A 14,839-nucleotide genomic window follows, 5' to 3' on the forward strand; every position below is an offset into this window, starting at 1 on the left:
TATTTATGCTTCATCAATAGTGCTAACGTTTTATGGAATACATGGCAGTCTGTCTTTCTTTTTGGGCACGTGTTCTTAAAACCTCAGCCCCGCGTGTCAGGAATGGTTTCGCCCGTAAGTCCTTTGGCTCCTGCGAGGTATCGAAAGACCTTTAAACAGTCAAGCTTACGACACGGAAACGAACAAACTTCGCTTCAAAAAGCACCCATTTCTCATCGGTCTCCATTTCGGGAGACTTGAATACAGTAAGGACACGCTTGTAATGAACTTTAATCATTTTTACTCATCGCGAAGCGATCATTTGTCGCCACGCTCGAATGCAAGCTTTGCTTACTTACGAGAACTCTGGTAGATTCGTCGAATTGACAGTATCTTGTGTTTATTATCCACAAAATAGAGCAAATTAGTTTTGTTCTTTACGCATTAAAACGACGCGTGAAATTAAGCATAATTGCACCGCAAAACTCTTAAAACATGATAAAGCGAAAAAATGGATTACGACAGTAAACAACCAGAAATGTGTGCGAATGGATTTATAAATGTCAGCTGTATCAAGTGATCATGTGAAGATACTTTCTTGGCTTTTGTTCTTGTTTGGATCTTCCAGTCCAGATCACGTGTACTTTGTTCTCACGCGTGTGTGGACAATTTTCTGTTCCATGTGTTGTGCTCGGAACCAAAGATTTTCCATGTAGGGTTGATCGACGGGCGGCGCTAGCCAATTGGGAGTGTTTTACCCTCTAAGCCCCGCCTTATTTATCCACTGGTTTGTTTACGTTGTGCTGCAGCAATCTGGATCTCTTTGTCCTGACATTTTACAGCCCACAATAAGAAAATCAATGCATGTTTGAAATCAATGCATGTTTGAGCCGATAGTATGATCACGAAATTAGTCCAAAATCCATTTGCCATTGCATTGTTGTCTATATTTTATGACACAATTTTCCTCGCAGATCGATCCAAGAATGGAGACATTTCGCCGTTCCGTTTGTCGTAAAGGAAGCGCAGATGGTAGAAATAATCCCTAATCTGGAATTTCTCCTGTGTAATCCGGAGAAAATAGCCGGTTGCTTTTATGTGTGACGTAGCTATCTGTTCGTGCGGATGATGTAATGAACCACACAGCAGGGAAACGCACACACGACACCCCCGCCCCCTGTCTTTTTTTTGACAAGTGCTATCTTAAACCAATGTGGGAGTGGGCATTCATTTTTAGCTCCAGATAGCGGGACATCACTAAAGGGGGCTAAGATAATTTTAGACACCTGTCTAATTGTGGAAATGACATCCTAAAACAAAAAAAAAAGAAAAGAAAAAACCTGTGTTTAATAAAGAGTTTTTTTTTTTTAAATACATTTAATCTTAGTTCTTCTAAACAGCCATTGGGTTTGCTCTTATGTCATTCTCCTCTTGGCTGGGCAGCCTTTAAAAGAATGTTTTTTTTGTGGCACTTGGACTACAAAAGAACTGAATTGTAACTAGATCCTGCCGTTGAAGAAGCCTTCTGGTTTCCTGCGTTACCAAGGAGACAGTTGATCTTGTTCCCAATGAATACAAACTGCGGTTAAAAGCGGATCGTTGTTTTGTTTTTGACTGTCATTAGCATCATATAGCAACCTTTTCCATAGCAACAAGTCAAGCCTTAATAAAGCTTTAGTGATTGAACTCACAGCTTGAAGATGCCCTTGAACAAGGAGCGTCCGTCCTCCAGCTCCAGCGGCGATGAGCAAGACTCGCTGTCGGGGCGCTGCGACAGCACCGCGTCGGCCAGCGACACCGATTGCTCGCGTGAGAGCTTCACCAGCGACGGGTCCAGCAAACATTGTTCGCCCTCCTGTGAGTGCAGAATAAGTTTTCAAGTGTCAAAGTGGGTGCAGAGATAAAAATGTCATTTCTGTGGTTTCCCTACCAGCGAGCCCACCCAAGATGCTGACCCTGGACGAGGTGATGGGCTCCGCAAAGGACCTCTCCAACCTCAGCTTGTTCCACGAGATAGTCGTCAACCGCGACTTTCACCTGGAGCCGCACACCCTGCCCGAGGACAGGTCATTAACGTGCCTATAAAACTGTCACCGTCGACATTTATTGGATTGTTGATTCACGTGCATTAAGGCTACACACAAATATTTGCACTGCGTCGTGAAACAAGTCGAGGCTGCTTGTTTACTCCCCTAGGCACGTTGCTCAAACAAATGGTAGAAAAGGTAGCAGGGGAAACCGCTTTCAAATGTTGCGCAAGTAAACTGAAACAGTGATTCTCAACACAGTGTCCGCTTTCACTTCATTGGTCTAAAAAGCATTATTTACAGAATATAAATAATTTGTTCATACATCTATGCCAACAACAGTTGGTGACAGGCAGAACGAGACAATAAACCAGTTTGTCCACCTGCTGCCACACACACAAAGCAAAAACACGCCCGCATTTCACACTGAAAAAGTAACTGTGAGTTATTTGAGACGACTATTATTTCAATATACATTTGGGGATGTTTTTGTTTAGGTAGTGGGTCATGGATTTTTCTCATTTAAAAAAAAAGTTGAATTGGAGCAAGGGGAGTCTAGTCATGTTTGTACAAGCATAGGTATTACAAAACTGAGTCACCCATGCATTTTTTGGTTTCTCAATAACAGACACTTCTAAAGGGGAAGTCAACCCCCCTCCCAAAATGTTTATAATAGTAACACAGCATTTTGATTCATACTTTCTTTGGACATCATAGTTGCTCAGGACGCAAGTAACGGCCAATCACCTGTTTTTCCAACTTGGGTCATGTGAGCTTGACAAGCCGAGTTGTGATTGTTGATTGACTGAAGTTTAAAAACAAAAAGTTCACGTGCTCTGTTTCCAGTTTATGGAAGATGGTCCGAGACAACGTCCACAAGGCGTTCTGGGACATCCTCGAGTCAGAGCTGAACGACGACCCGCCCAAGTACCTGCAAGCCATCAAATTGCTGGAGGAAATCCGAGAGGTATAAAATTGAAAATGACCTTGCGATTTTTGAATGAAGAAATAACTAATGTGTGTTGATTCCTTTGCCTGATAGATTTTGCTGTCTTTCCTCAACCCCGGCGCCAACCGTATGCGGACGCAAATCCTGGAAGTGCTGGACATGGACCTGATCAGTCAGCAGGTGGACAACGACGCCGTGGACATTGCGGGCCTGGCTTCTTACATCATCAGCGTCATGGGGAAACTGTGCGCGCCCGTTCGCGACGAAGAAATTAAAAAGCTGAAGGAGAGCACGGGCAACATCGTGGCGCTCTTCAGGTAAAAATAGTCCACCTGTTCCTCGAGTGGATCCATGTTGACATGAGCGCACTGTCCACTAGGGAGATCTTTCGTGTGCTGGACCTGATGAAGGCTGATTTTGTCAACTTGACCATCGAGAACCTGCGGCCCGTCATGCAGAAGCAGAGCGTGGAGTACGAGAGGGCAACGTTCCAGAGCCTCCTGGACAAGACGCCAGGTGAGTGACAACGTCCATGGGTGAAGAAATCTGTATTTGATGTCTTCTGCCTGGTTGGGTCTCAGGTGCTTTGGACAACACCACTGCTTGGATCAAAATGACTTTTGAGGAGCTGCTGTCCACCATGCCAGGCAATCAGGGGAAAGGACATCCGTGTTTCCCTGGACCTTTTCAAGTCCTCAATGCGGCCTTCCTACACATTCTCATGTGGGACTATGCCAAGCACCCACTCCCAGAGGTAAGTGAACAATGACAAGATCGCAGTTGCTCAGGTAGCACCCAATCACAGCAGACCTGTTAGGCTCACGTAATCCACGTCATACTCAAAGATCTTGATTATTTAGGCGGTAAATATGTGGCAGCAACTTGTTTGGGAAAAATTGACCCACTTTGTTATGAGGAGGTATGCAGTTTGCAATTTTTTATTTTGTAAACTTCAGTGTGGCTGAAAAGTAACAGATAAACTTTTTGTCAAATTGAATTTGTTGGTAAATAAGTTGGGCACTTATGTTTAGCTTCAATGATTTTTTGTTTGTTTTGTTTCCGCAAACATTTTCAATGGGAGTCCTCGGAAAATTTGATTTCCAAAAACAAGAGAATGTACAGCATTTGAATGACATGAATTCAAAATAAATAAATAAATCATATTTTTTTGCGTGTTTAGACATGGATGACAGACGAGGGGCGTCTGCGGGAAGTGCAAGCGCAACTGAGGCGCTGGCAGGCGGTCAATGAGGTCCTGCTCATCACTTACAGCACGGTCGGCGGCCCCGTCCAGGGCGTGGCAACCCTCTCTGAGCGCCTCAAGAGAATGACCGCCGTTCTGCTCGACCACATGCACAACCCGTGAGTACACGCATATATGCTCTAGATTTTCAAACCATCACCTCAATATCTTATGATGTGCTTTTCAGGACTTTTAACCTGCAGGAGGCACTAGTGGGTGTCAGCGCCCAGATCTGCAGTGAGCTCAACAAGTCTCTAGTCGAGAGGGGCTACCCCATGCTGAGCCCCGCACTGCAGGCCACTCTCACGGGCCAAATCTGTAGCATCGACCAAAAGGACAACCCCATCCGCACACTAGTTGGTATGTTTTTTTTTTAATATATATACATCATGACGTGGAGGTCATCATCTGGGCCATTTTACCAGTCCGGCCCACTCACTCTAGAGTAGATTTTCCTCTGGAATAAAATGAGTTAGACATCCCAGTCCTAACATCTCCCTCTGTCCGCAGAGGACCGTGTGCAGCGCTACTTCATGGTGCTCGTCTGCGATCCCAAACCTCAAGCCAGACTGGAGCAAACGCCCGCCGGCCTGAGCGCCATCCGCTTGGAATTAGTCACGCTGGCCACCAAGTTCCTCTCCCTGGTCAACTATAACAAGGCCGTATATGGACCTTTCTACGCTGACATCATCAGAAAGTTGATGTTTGCCAACGGCCCACCGCCGCCATCGCCATCTTGCCCTCCTCAGGATGCCGTCACCTCCAAATGAACCTGTGATGCTCGTTTTGTTGTCTGAAAAGTGAGCAGTGAAATGAGGTGTTCAACACAACAGTGTTTCCCTCACACTCCTCCCAACATCAAATGGACGGAAATCATGTAATGGCCCATCTGGTTTTACAACACAACGCTAATATTCTCTTTTATGAATAGCTAATTGTTGTTCAGCTATCTGTAGGAAATTAAGAATAAGTGTCAATATGATTCTTACTTACTTTTTAAAGCAGAATGCAATATTTATGTGAGTAGCAACACAGATATAAATACATCACTTAAAGGTTTTATTATATATAAATATGAGTCAAAACTTATAGCCTCTTAAAGAAGCTATTAAAACCATTAAGGGTTTTTTTTGTATAAATGTTTTGTTTGCATGAGTGTATTTTTGTTTTGAAGTTTTTGCTTGTCTAACTATTGGACAATTTTACAAATGTATGTGCGCTATGTCCATTTTATTCTTGTTTGTTTTGTGTGATTGTTTGTTACATGGCGCGATACTGTAGTTACCTTATTCCTGCATTGGCTTGATCAAACTTGCGTGGACACACACACACACACACGCACAAAGGTGCTGAGCTCCAGGGGGATTTTACATCCAGTGAGGATCCAAAGAAAAAAATAAAAGGAAAAAGCAATTATTTACCTGAACTAAAGTTTACATGAAAAATGTGTTTTCTTCTGTACTACACTTAATATAATAAAACAATACATTAAATACAATAAATTGGTGCAAGCTTGGATGCATATTAAAATGTTAGCTATCTAACATTTTTCCCCAGTAACTAATTGTAAATCAATCATGCAACTGTGAGATTGCCTGATAAGCTCTTGTCAGCATTTGTGTTAAATAAACGTCCACGGGGGAAAAAATACGTTAACAAAATAAATTGAATAAAACTGTACACCCGGTTTAACTCTAAATTGTACGCAGTTTCACCATATATTACTTAAAATAGTTTCTCGATTTAGTAAACAAATAATATATTTTCCCAGAAAACAAGTGGTCATTGAAGGCAACAGCAGTCTGCCCAGTTACAAACAAGAACAACGGATGACGTTACCCGTCACGGGGTTTAGTCCCGGAACACTATTGGTCGCTTACTGCCGGGGTAGATGTTATTGCATTGGCAACCAGGAAGCAGGCGGTGGGTGTGAGGCTTCGTAAAAGAGTTAATTTTACGAACATCTTAACACTATTTTGTAACTAAATTACAGGTATACTCAGTTTCACAAATATCATCCCTTGCAGCTAAAAGAAAACAATCGTAAGTATCCATCCACGGTCACTTTCTTTGTTTCTTTGCACAGGGGTTCATGGAACTTGTCTCGACACGCAGCAGGAGTTTTAGTTTTCTATTTTGTAATATCAGCGATTAAGTTATTTTTTTTGTAATTTAAAATGTCATTTCATCTTAATATTGAAATTATTTGGAAAATTCACAACGTCATTTTATTTTGTGTTTTCTGTCATATTTGTTAGTGTTTCGAGACAAAATCCGTACAAAATTGCTTTGAAAGTTTACACCAGATCTGACACCAGAGGAACCAACCCATGATATGATCTGATCTGTCAAAAAAACGAACAAATTAGACTTCATGCAAATCACATTATTTCAGGGAAAAATATTACGATTTAAGATAGAAATGGGGAGCAATGCTTATGATTTTTTTGTTTGTTTTTCGGTCTATAACTGAAAATGTAACTTGAGCGTCTCTAATTGATCAAAAGGTTCCTGTATGGTTGGAGATGATGTTGGGCGAAGGCGCGCGGAGCAGCCTGCTTCGCTTTCGCCGCAACCTGGAGCAGGACATCAAGCCTGCCTACTTGATGGATCACATGATCAGCGATGAGGTGTTGAGCGGCGAGGAGGAGGAGAGGATCAGCGCCCAGGTTGGTGCCCCTCCCCACACAAAAATCCCTGCTGAAGTACGTGTTGATTTTGTGCCTCTCTCTCCAGCCGAGCAGGAAAGAGCAGGCAGCAGCGCTACTGGACCTGCTGCTCAGAAAGGACAACAATGCTTATATATCATTTTATAATGCGCTGGTCAAGGAGGCGTACTATGATTTGGCCAGCTTGCTTCACGGCGACCTTCCTCGTGCCTCACCAAAGAAGTCTGACAGCTTATCCGATGGTGAGTAAGGAAATGAGTATCTTTCCATTGTTTGAACTCCGACTTTGACCCTTCCCTTCTTTTCCATCAGTCCAAATAGTTCTGAGTGCAGGCGGGGTCCCTCAGAGGCCTGTAGTTTTTGTCAGCCGACCCGAGCTCGTCAACCGGATCCGAGAGAAGCTGTACCATCTCCGGAAGGAATCGGGATGGGTCACCGTGTTTGGCATGGCCGGCTCGGGAAAATCCGTGCTGGTGGCGGAAGCAGTTCGAGACCAGGGACTCATTGAAGGTGATGAATTTCTGAGTGTCATTGAAATATTTGGTTGTGATTTTTATTTTTTTCCTACAGAGTGCTTTCCAGGAGGCATCCACTGGCTGTCCATCGGGCAACTGGAGAAAGCAGACCTGCTGGTGAAAATCCAAGCGCTGTGCTTCCGTCTGGAGCAGAGCCTGAACTCCCAGTCCCTCCAGCGGCTGCCAACCTCCCTGGATGAGGCCAAGGAACGTCTGCGCTTCCTGGTCTTGCGCAGATACCCCAAGTGAGTTTTCAAAGGAATATGGCCTCCATTTGAGTGTTCATTTCAAATTTAGGACGTGTCTACTTCTTGGTTTTTAGGTCTCTGCTGATTCTTGATGACGTCTGGGACAACACAGTGCTAAAATCATTCGATATCCATTGCCGCATACTTTTGACCACCAGGAATAGAAGTCTTGCTGATTCAGTGAGCGGTAAGTGATTTCCAAAGCACTGTGCACCAAGTTCTAGCTCCAAACAACTAAATTGTTTTTCAGGTGCCAAACACGAAGTGGAGGTTGAAAGTGGTTTGGATGATAACAAAGCACTGGAGATTCTCGCCCTGTACACCAGAAATGCACTTGAGGGGCTGCCTGAGGAGGCTCGGAGCATTGTGAGGGAATGTAAAGGTGCATTGCAATCCTATTCCTCACGACTATATATATACATACATGTGTGTAGATAATTCTGCATCCCCATCACTTTAGGCTCCCCTCTGGTGGTCTCCCTAATCGGTGCGCTGCTGAAAGAGAAGCCCGACCGTTGGGGCTACTACCTGCGCCAGCTGCAGCAGAAGCAGTTCAAGCGCATACGCAAGTCATCGTCGTATGACTACGACGCGCTGGATCAGGCCATGGCGGCCAGCATCGAGGTGCTGCCCGATGAGCACCGAGAATTCTACCGGGACTTCGCCGTACTGGAGCCTGACATTAAAATTCCCGCCAAGGTAAAGTGAATTCATTACATACGGTATTGTTTTTCTAAGGCAAAATTTCTTAAAAGTCAAACATTTTCTGTGCAATAATATGTACTATGTGGTACGCTATTTATATTCATTTTGTCACTGTATACAGTAAGTATTCTCTAGTAAGCAATCCTTTTCGCGTTGTCCAATCTTTCTTTAAAACGGAATTTCCTTAAGTGGGATTTGTCTGCTAGCTGAGGACAGGAGCGATAAATATTGCACCACATTTGTGTGCTTCTAGCCAAACCGATCCGAATGACACTTAATGTGTTAATGTTTCTCCAGGTTTTGTCCATCCTGTGGGATCTTGAGCCAGAGGAAGTGGAGGACATCCTGGAGGAGTTTGTCAACAAGTCCCTTCTGTTTGTGGACAACCACAGGAAACCTCAACTGTACTACCTCCACGACCTCCAACTGGACTTCTTGGTGGAGCAGAATCGAGCGCAACTCGAGGTCCGTATAAATGGCAGCTCCCAAAAAGAGTTACAGTTAAGGGACTTGTGTGTGTCTGTGCTGCAGAACCTTCACGCCAAGGTGGTGCGTCAGTACCAGCAACACTACAGCGAAACTCCGCCCACATCAGGGGACGACGAGTGCCTCTACTGGATCCGGTTCTTGACCTTCCACATGGCCAAAGCTAACCTCTCCCAGGTAACAAACTTTCAGACGGACAATCGATTCCCAATTCTTGATAGTGCTCTTGTCTTCCCAGGAACTCTACGCCCTCATGTTCTCTCTGGACTGGGTCACCCGCAAGGCCCAGATACTCGGTCCGGCTCATCTTATTAATGACTTTGTTGAATATGGACCCATCCTGGACAAAAAGGTCAGCAAAATCCAGGATTTAGCATGGAGGCTGGCTCTGGAGTTAAAAATGAGTTTGCCCTCCTGCAGAACAGCAACGTGCGCAGTCACTTCCAGGAGTTTTTGTCCCTCAGCGGCCACCAGCTGGAGCAGCGGCCATTTCCCGACGTGGTCCAGCTGGCTCTGTCGCAGCCCCAAGCCTCGGAAGTGTACAGGCAGGCTTTGCAGCAGGCACGGGAGCGGGCTCGGAGTGGAAAACTCTACTTTGATTGGCTGTAAGCAGGCAAGAAAGCTCCAATTGCATTTTCCGGATGCCTTTGTGTCAATTTATACTGTATGTGCAGGAATAAGAGCAGCGTGGAGAATCTGTCGCGGCTGGTGATCCATCCCCACCAGGGCTCTGTCTACGCCGCTTGCTTCTCCCACGATGGAGCCAAGATTGCCTCCTGCGGGGCCAGCAAGACGCTAAAGGTATCTGATTTGAAGTCATACAAATGTAAACAGCTTCCAGTCACTTTTCCTTAATATTTCCGTTCCATATTAGGTTTTTAGAAGCTCTTCCGGAGAGAAGCTGATGGAGATCCAAGCCCACGATGACGAGGTTCTCTGTTGTGCCTTTTCCCCCGATGACCGTCTCCTTGCGACCTGCTCCAGTGACAGGAAAGTCAAGGTAGACATCAAATTTGATTTGATAACTTGACTTCTTGCCCGCATTTTTTCATGCATGTCTTCTCAGGTGTGGAACGCTGAGCGCGGCATGCTGCTGAGGGTCTTCGAGGTGGAGCACGAGGAGCAGGTCAACCACTGCCAATTCACCAACACGAAACGTCGTCTCCTGCTGGCTACATGCTCTAACGACAGTTTCTTGAACGTCAAGGTAAATGGAACGCTGCTTTGAGTTTCAACCTGTGATCGATTTTGTCTCAGCAAAGACTGAAAAGTTAACACGAGACATCATTGGAAAGACCGGAATGCCCTCCCCTGAGCACACTGAGGCTTTGTTTGGGTAGAGAACAAGTGTCCACAACAGTGGACACGATTGAATAGGCTAGAGAATACTTTCTGTCCACATATGTCTTGAAATTCTTTGTTTTTCAGCTGTGGAACCTGAACAAACCGTCCTCACAGAACACCATGTTTGGTCACTTTGAGCCAGTCAACCACTGTTGTTTCTGCCCCAACGACACTTATCTGTCCACCTCATCCAACGACGGCACAGTGAAGGTGAAGGTGGTGTTCTCAGTCCTGCCTCTCAGAATGTTAAAAAGCTTCATGGAATGCATCTGTCCTCCTTCAGCTCTTCCAGGTGTGCTCGGCCAACGAGTGGAAGACCATCAATGTGCGGGAGTGGTGCGCAGACGGCGGCGAGGAGGTTCCGGTCAAGTGCAGCACGTGGACGGGCGACGGCAAGCGGGTGGTGTGCGCTGTCAGAAGTGCCGTCTTGGTGAGTGGCTGTCAAATCTAGTGTCCATTTTTAGACCACTTTTTTTTAAGTGTGGCTTCTGCGGCAGGTGATTGACGTGGAGACATCGCAGATGCTGTTAGAGATCCGAACGGGTCGCCTAAGCATGGTGCAGTACTGTCACGCGTGTCCCACCAGCAACCTCCTGGCCATCGCCTTCTCCAACTACGCAGTGGAGGTACCGGACATATTTTTTACTTTTATGTGGGCAGATGTGTAAAGGTCTTTTGCGCAATTTGGACGGAACAGGGACTTTTTGCACTGATGACAGCTTTGCACAGCTTGGTATTTTCTCAAATTTGGTCTGTTTCGACATTTGGCAGTAATTACAAAAAAAATAAAATAAACCATACACAAAAATGAAAGTATTTGGCATTGCGTCACAAGATGAAGTGAGTTGTTTCACAATGTCTTGGGACATTATGTTTTGCGGTGGTACATTTGAATGAAAAAGTCAGTTTTCTTCAACTATATCTTATGTAAATTTATGCTTTGTGCTTTATGACCTGGAATGACTTTCAGTTCATAGCTGTGCATTTTCAAGAGTTAATAGTCCATGAATATTGTACTTGTGGAATTTTTCTGAGTCAGGTCATGTGATTTTCACAAGCTGAGCCGAGATTGGTTGTTAGCTAAACTTCAACTGTTATTGCAAAATGGCCACCCCGAGATGAAGTAAAAATGGGGGGAATTTGCTGCTAATTTCATATTAGACATTCTAATACATTTGCCACTGTCTTCTAGCTATGGGACCTTGAGGACAATAAAAAGATGGCCGACTGCAGCGGTCACCTGAGTTGGGTGCAGCAAGTGCAGTTCTCCCCCGACGGCTCGCAGCTTCTCTCTTGCTCCGACGACCAGACCGTCAGGGTGAGACGTGCCCCTGTGTCAACATCAGTCATGTTAGCATACACACACTGTCAAAATTTTTTTAATTTTTTTTTTTTTGTCCACCTTGCAGCTATGGGAGACAAATAAAGTGCACACCACCTCAGCAGTGCGTCTGAAGAGAGACTCAGACGTTTTTTTTAATCCAGAAGATGGTGAATTTTTAGTTTCGGCGGCAGACAACTGCAATCGACTTCAGGTGAGCTGAAAGTAAACGCAGATTTTGTAAACGTTTAATTGACTACGCGATGTGCGTTTAAGGTGCGCACCGGCAGAGCCGGTTTGCTGCTGTTTCAATCAGAAGAGATGACGTCGCGGATCCGATGCACGTGCTTTTGCTCCGAGCCTTTGGCCGTCGCCTTTGGTGCAGAGGACGGTACCGTGCAGGTATTGTACTCGTTTTAGATGGTCCAGGTGCCGAGATGGTAAATTGGTGTTATTTGTTGTGTGCGCAGATTCTAGCTATACCTTCTGGAGAGGTTCTCGCAATGCTGCCGGGACACACTAAAACGGTGCTACACTGCCAGTTCTTCCACGCCGGCCAAACGCTCATCACGTCATCCGAGGACACTGCTATCAATGTGGGAACCCAACCCCCAATTCCTTTTGGATTGTCGCTAATGTGTTTGTTTGGCAGGTCTGGAAGTGGCAGTCTCGCGAGTGCTTGGTTCTGCGGGGACACAAGGAGCAAGTTCGATGCTTCTCTCTGTTGCCGCCCGCTGAAACACATCTGCTGTCTTGCTCCTTTGACGGTACGGTCAAGGTAAGTACACCTTTTTAGAAAAAATAAAATAAAAACCATTTTACGTACTGACTTGGACTGACGTTACTCATGAAAATATACACATATGCACAGAAATAATTATTATAATTGTAGTTATATGCAAAATAGGCCGTAAAATATTGACCTTACTCAATAAGAACGTTTACTTGATTTAAACGGAATGAAACCAAAGTTCAGTAACGACGCCATCTAGTGGCCTTAAAAAGCAATCACGTGTACACGCACACGAGCTTTTTGATGCACTGACTCATCTTGTATTGACTCTTATTGGTTTGCACATGGTTGATATGGAGGTCCAAATGTGCCCCAAATTAAATAAATGCTTCATTAAATAGATAAAAGTGTCATTAATTGTATTTAATTAACCCATTACAATTTCAACTACCGGTAATTATTTATTGGTACATTTCTTTTATTTAATTTGGGCAGTTGCGATGCTCCATAATAAGGACTCGCTGTCATTTGCTCTATGGGGCCTACGCGTGGTCAAGAAGACCAAGCAGTAAAATACATATCATTTTCAGGGATAATGCTAAACAAATGTACTTTTCTCAGGTGTGGGAGCTAGAAAGCGGAGAGGAGCTCCAGCACATTGAGGCTCATTGGGGAGCCATTTTGTCTTGTCACAACTCCCCGAACGGAGGTTTCTTCGCCACCACCTCTGCTGACAAGACTGCAAAGGTCCTAGCTTTAAATGGCACATTTTATTCTTTTGTATGTTTTTTTTTTCCCCCTGACTGGACATTTGTTCTGGACTTGAAGGTGTGGCACAGTGAGTCCTGGCAGTGTGTCCACATACTCCGCGGGCACCAAGATTGCGTCCGGAGTTGCCGCTTTTCCTGCGACGGACTGCGGCTGGCGACGGGAGATGATAGCGGCGAGATCCGGGTAGACTCTTTTTAGCCCTTCATCCCTATGTACAGGAATTGCCTTACAATGGTACCTCTACTTACAAAATAATTTGTTACGGAAATCATTTTGTAACAGTAATTTTGCAAAAGTAGAGGCGCTTTTTACATATAAATAGCCAAATCCGTTCCAAGTCCCCCCCCCCCCCAAAATCCTTTGAAGCCCTTTATAGCAGGGGTCCCCAACCACCGTTCCTAGTGTTTTACTACTAGCAGGTGACAAAGGATTTGGTGATGCTCAAGACTATCAAGGGTAAAGATTTTTGTTGTACAGATTGTAATATTGTGCCCCCTCTTGTAATGCAGCCACATCACCGAAGTGGAGACGTGGCGCGGTGTCAAGATGTATTACACACATGCAATTTTCGCCTTTCATAACCTTAATTTTCTTTCGTAATGAGGCAATATTTTTCGTCAGCTGAATTTTTCATAACAAGATGTGTTCGTAAGTAGCGGTACCACTTAATATGTTTATTTCCTGCACCAGCTGTGGAGTGTTCTTGAGGGCTCCTTGCTGAAGATATGCTCAAGGGACGGAAAGGATGGTCTCGACTCGTTGCACGGAGGCTGGGTGACCGATCTGCATTTCTCTCCTGACGATTCCCTCCTGGTGTCCACTGGCGGATACGTCAAGGTACGCTGACATATCACCGCCTTCGCTTTCTTGACAGTTTCAAACCTTATCTGTCCTCGTCCAGTGGTGGGACGTGGAAAAAGGTGAAGCCCTACAGACCTTCTACCCGACGGGAAGCGCGCTGAAGAAGATCCACGTGTCGCCCGATTTTTCCACGTTGGTCACAGTGGACAACATCGGCATCCTCTACATCCTCCAGAGGGTGCTGTGAAAACCAGCAACTCGCTAGACTTGAGATGTTTACACCTTCAGAGATGGGAGATTGAGTGTGTTCTGAGCCACAACAACCCGTTAAGTGCATTTATCAATTCTTTGATGTTTATGGGGGTTGTCCAGTCATGTAATTCCAAGGTGCTTGTCCTCTAGAGCCTTGTGCACGTTGTTCAAGATTGTGTCTGTTTTGTCATCTTTTGAATGCTGAAGAGGACATCTTGTAAAGCTTTCTACAAAATAAGAATTTCCACTTGCTAAGTCATTTTTATATGCATTTCCATCTTTTTCTAAACGACGCGTTTCACAATTGAGCTGGCACTTGACAATCTTTCGTCTGGTGTCAATTTCCTTTACGGGATACTGTTTGGACTTCTGAGTAATGGTACTTCTACTATGTGCTTTTCAGATGCTTCTTGCATTTATTCAATCAACAGAATTTTTAAAATCATTATTTGCTCAGGATACACTGAATACTGTAAGCACTGTACTTAGAGCCAATGAATTTAATATATGCATGAATTTGTCCTTTGCTATAAAAATTTAAAATAAAACAATTTTGACATGCAATGTGCTTTCTTTTAACCATGCAAAAAATGTTTTTACACACACGCACACACACAGTAGATATAGGTATTATTATATTATAGATTAACCACTAGAATGCGCAAGTCAAAATCGCAAATTGTTATTTATAGAAACGCTGTGTCGTCATCACAGACGCTAAAAAAATCACACCAGACTGATTTGGCTGGCCACTTTTCTAATAAAACACTAAAAAGTTTACGTTTTGATGGGTCTC

At 44.6% G+C, this 14,839-nt stretch overlaps 2 protein-coding genes across 2 annotated transcripts; both read left to right on the top strand.

Moving 5' to 3' along the window:
- Positions 1-111: 111 nt before the first annotated feature.
- On the top strand, positions 112-5,611 carry tcp11l2 (t-complex 11, testis-specific-like 2). Its single transcript, XM_088407113.1, has 10 exons — positions 112-245; positions 1,673-1,836; positions 1,913-2,045; positions 2,853-2,973; positions 3,049-3,272; positions 3,335-3,471; positions 3,537-3,709; positions 4,136-4,317; positions 4,386-4,558; positions 4,709-5,611. Exons 2-10 carry the CDS (start codon positions 1,680-1,682, stop codon positions 4,966-4,968), a joined length of 1,560 nt encoding a protein of 519 aa, XP_088263239.1. The 5' UTR covers positions 112-245; positions 1,673-1,679; the 3' UTR covers positions 4,969-5,611.
- Positions 5,612-6,094: 483 nt separating this feature from the next.
- apaf1 (apoptotic peptidase activating factor 1) lies at positions 6,095-14,607 on the top strand. The gene is made up of 27 exons (XM_088406867.1): positions 6,095-6,241; positions 6,706-6,867; positions 6,935-7,109; positions 7,180-7,377; positions 7,438-7,627; positions 7,705-7,817; positions 7,881-8,012; positions 8,091-8,329; positions 8,633-8,800; positions 8,867-8,998; positions 9,060-9,173; positions 9,242-9,426; positions 9,496-9,622; positions 9,696-9,821; positions 9,888-10,028; positions 10,250-10,375; positions 10,449-10,595; positions 10,663-10,791; positions 11,358-11,483; positions 11,575-11,700; positions 11,763-11,888; positions 11,957-12,082; positions 12,139-12,264; positions 12,841-12,966; positions 13,048-13,173; positions 13,681-13,827; positions 13,892-14,607. Exons 2-27 carry the CDS (start codon positions 6,724-6,726, stop codon positions 14,036-14,038), a joined length of 3,762 nt encoding a protein of 1,253 aa, XP_088262993.1. The 5' UTR covers positions 6,095-6,241; positions 6,706-6,723; the 3' UTR covers positions 14,039-14,607.
- The last annotated feature ends 232 nt before the right edge of the window (positions 14,608-14,839 follow it).

This window comes from Hippichthys cyanospilos, chromosome 22, assembly GCF_059441005.1.
Source record: "Hippichthys cyanospilos isolate Australia breed blue-spotted pipefish chromosome 22, RoL_Hcya_1.0, whole genome shotgun sequence".
In the NCBI taxonomy this organism is placed as follows: Eukaryota; Metazoa; Chordata; class Actinopteri; order Syngnathiformes; family Syngnathidae; genus Hippichthys; species Hippichthys cyanospilos.

Excerpts from the sequence above, each read along its gene's own strand:
- tcp11l2 (XM_088407113.1), top strand. The coding sequence starts at position 1,680 with ATGCCCTTGAACAAGGAGCGTCCGTCCTCCAGCTCCAGCGGCGATGAG. Across the intron at positions 2,974-3,048 it reads TGCTGGAGGAAATCCGAGAG|ATTTTGCTGTCTTTCCTCAA; the intron begins GTATAAAATTGA and ends TTTGCCTGATAG. Across the intron at positions 3,710-4,135 it reads CCAAGCACCCACTCCCAGAG|ACATGGATGACAGACGAGGG; the intron begins GTAAGTGAACAA and ends TTGCGTGTTTAG.
- apaf1 (XM_088406867.1), top strand. The coding sequence starts at position 6,724 with ATGATGTTGGGCGAAGGCGCGCGGAGCAGCCTGCTTCGCTTTCGCCGC. Across the intron at positions 9,623-9,695 it reads GGGCCAGCAAGACGCTAAAG|GTTTTTAGAAGCTCTTCCGG; the intron begins GTATCTGATTTG and ends GTTCCATATTAG. Across the intron at positions 11,889-11,956 it reads CAGAGGACGGTACCGTGCAG|ATTCTAGCTATACCTTCTGG; the intron begins GTATTGTACTCG and ends TTGTGTGCGCAG.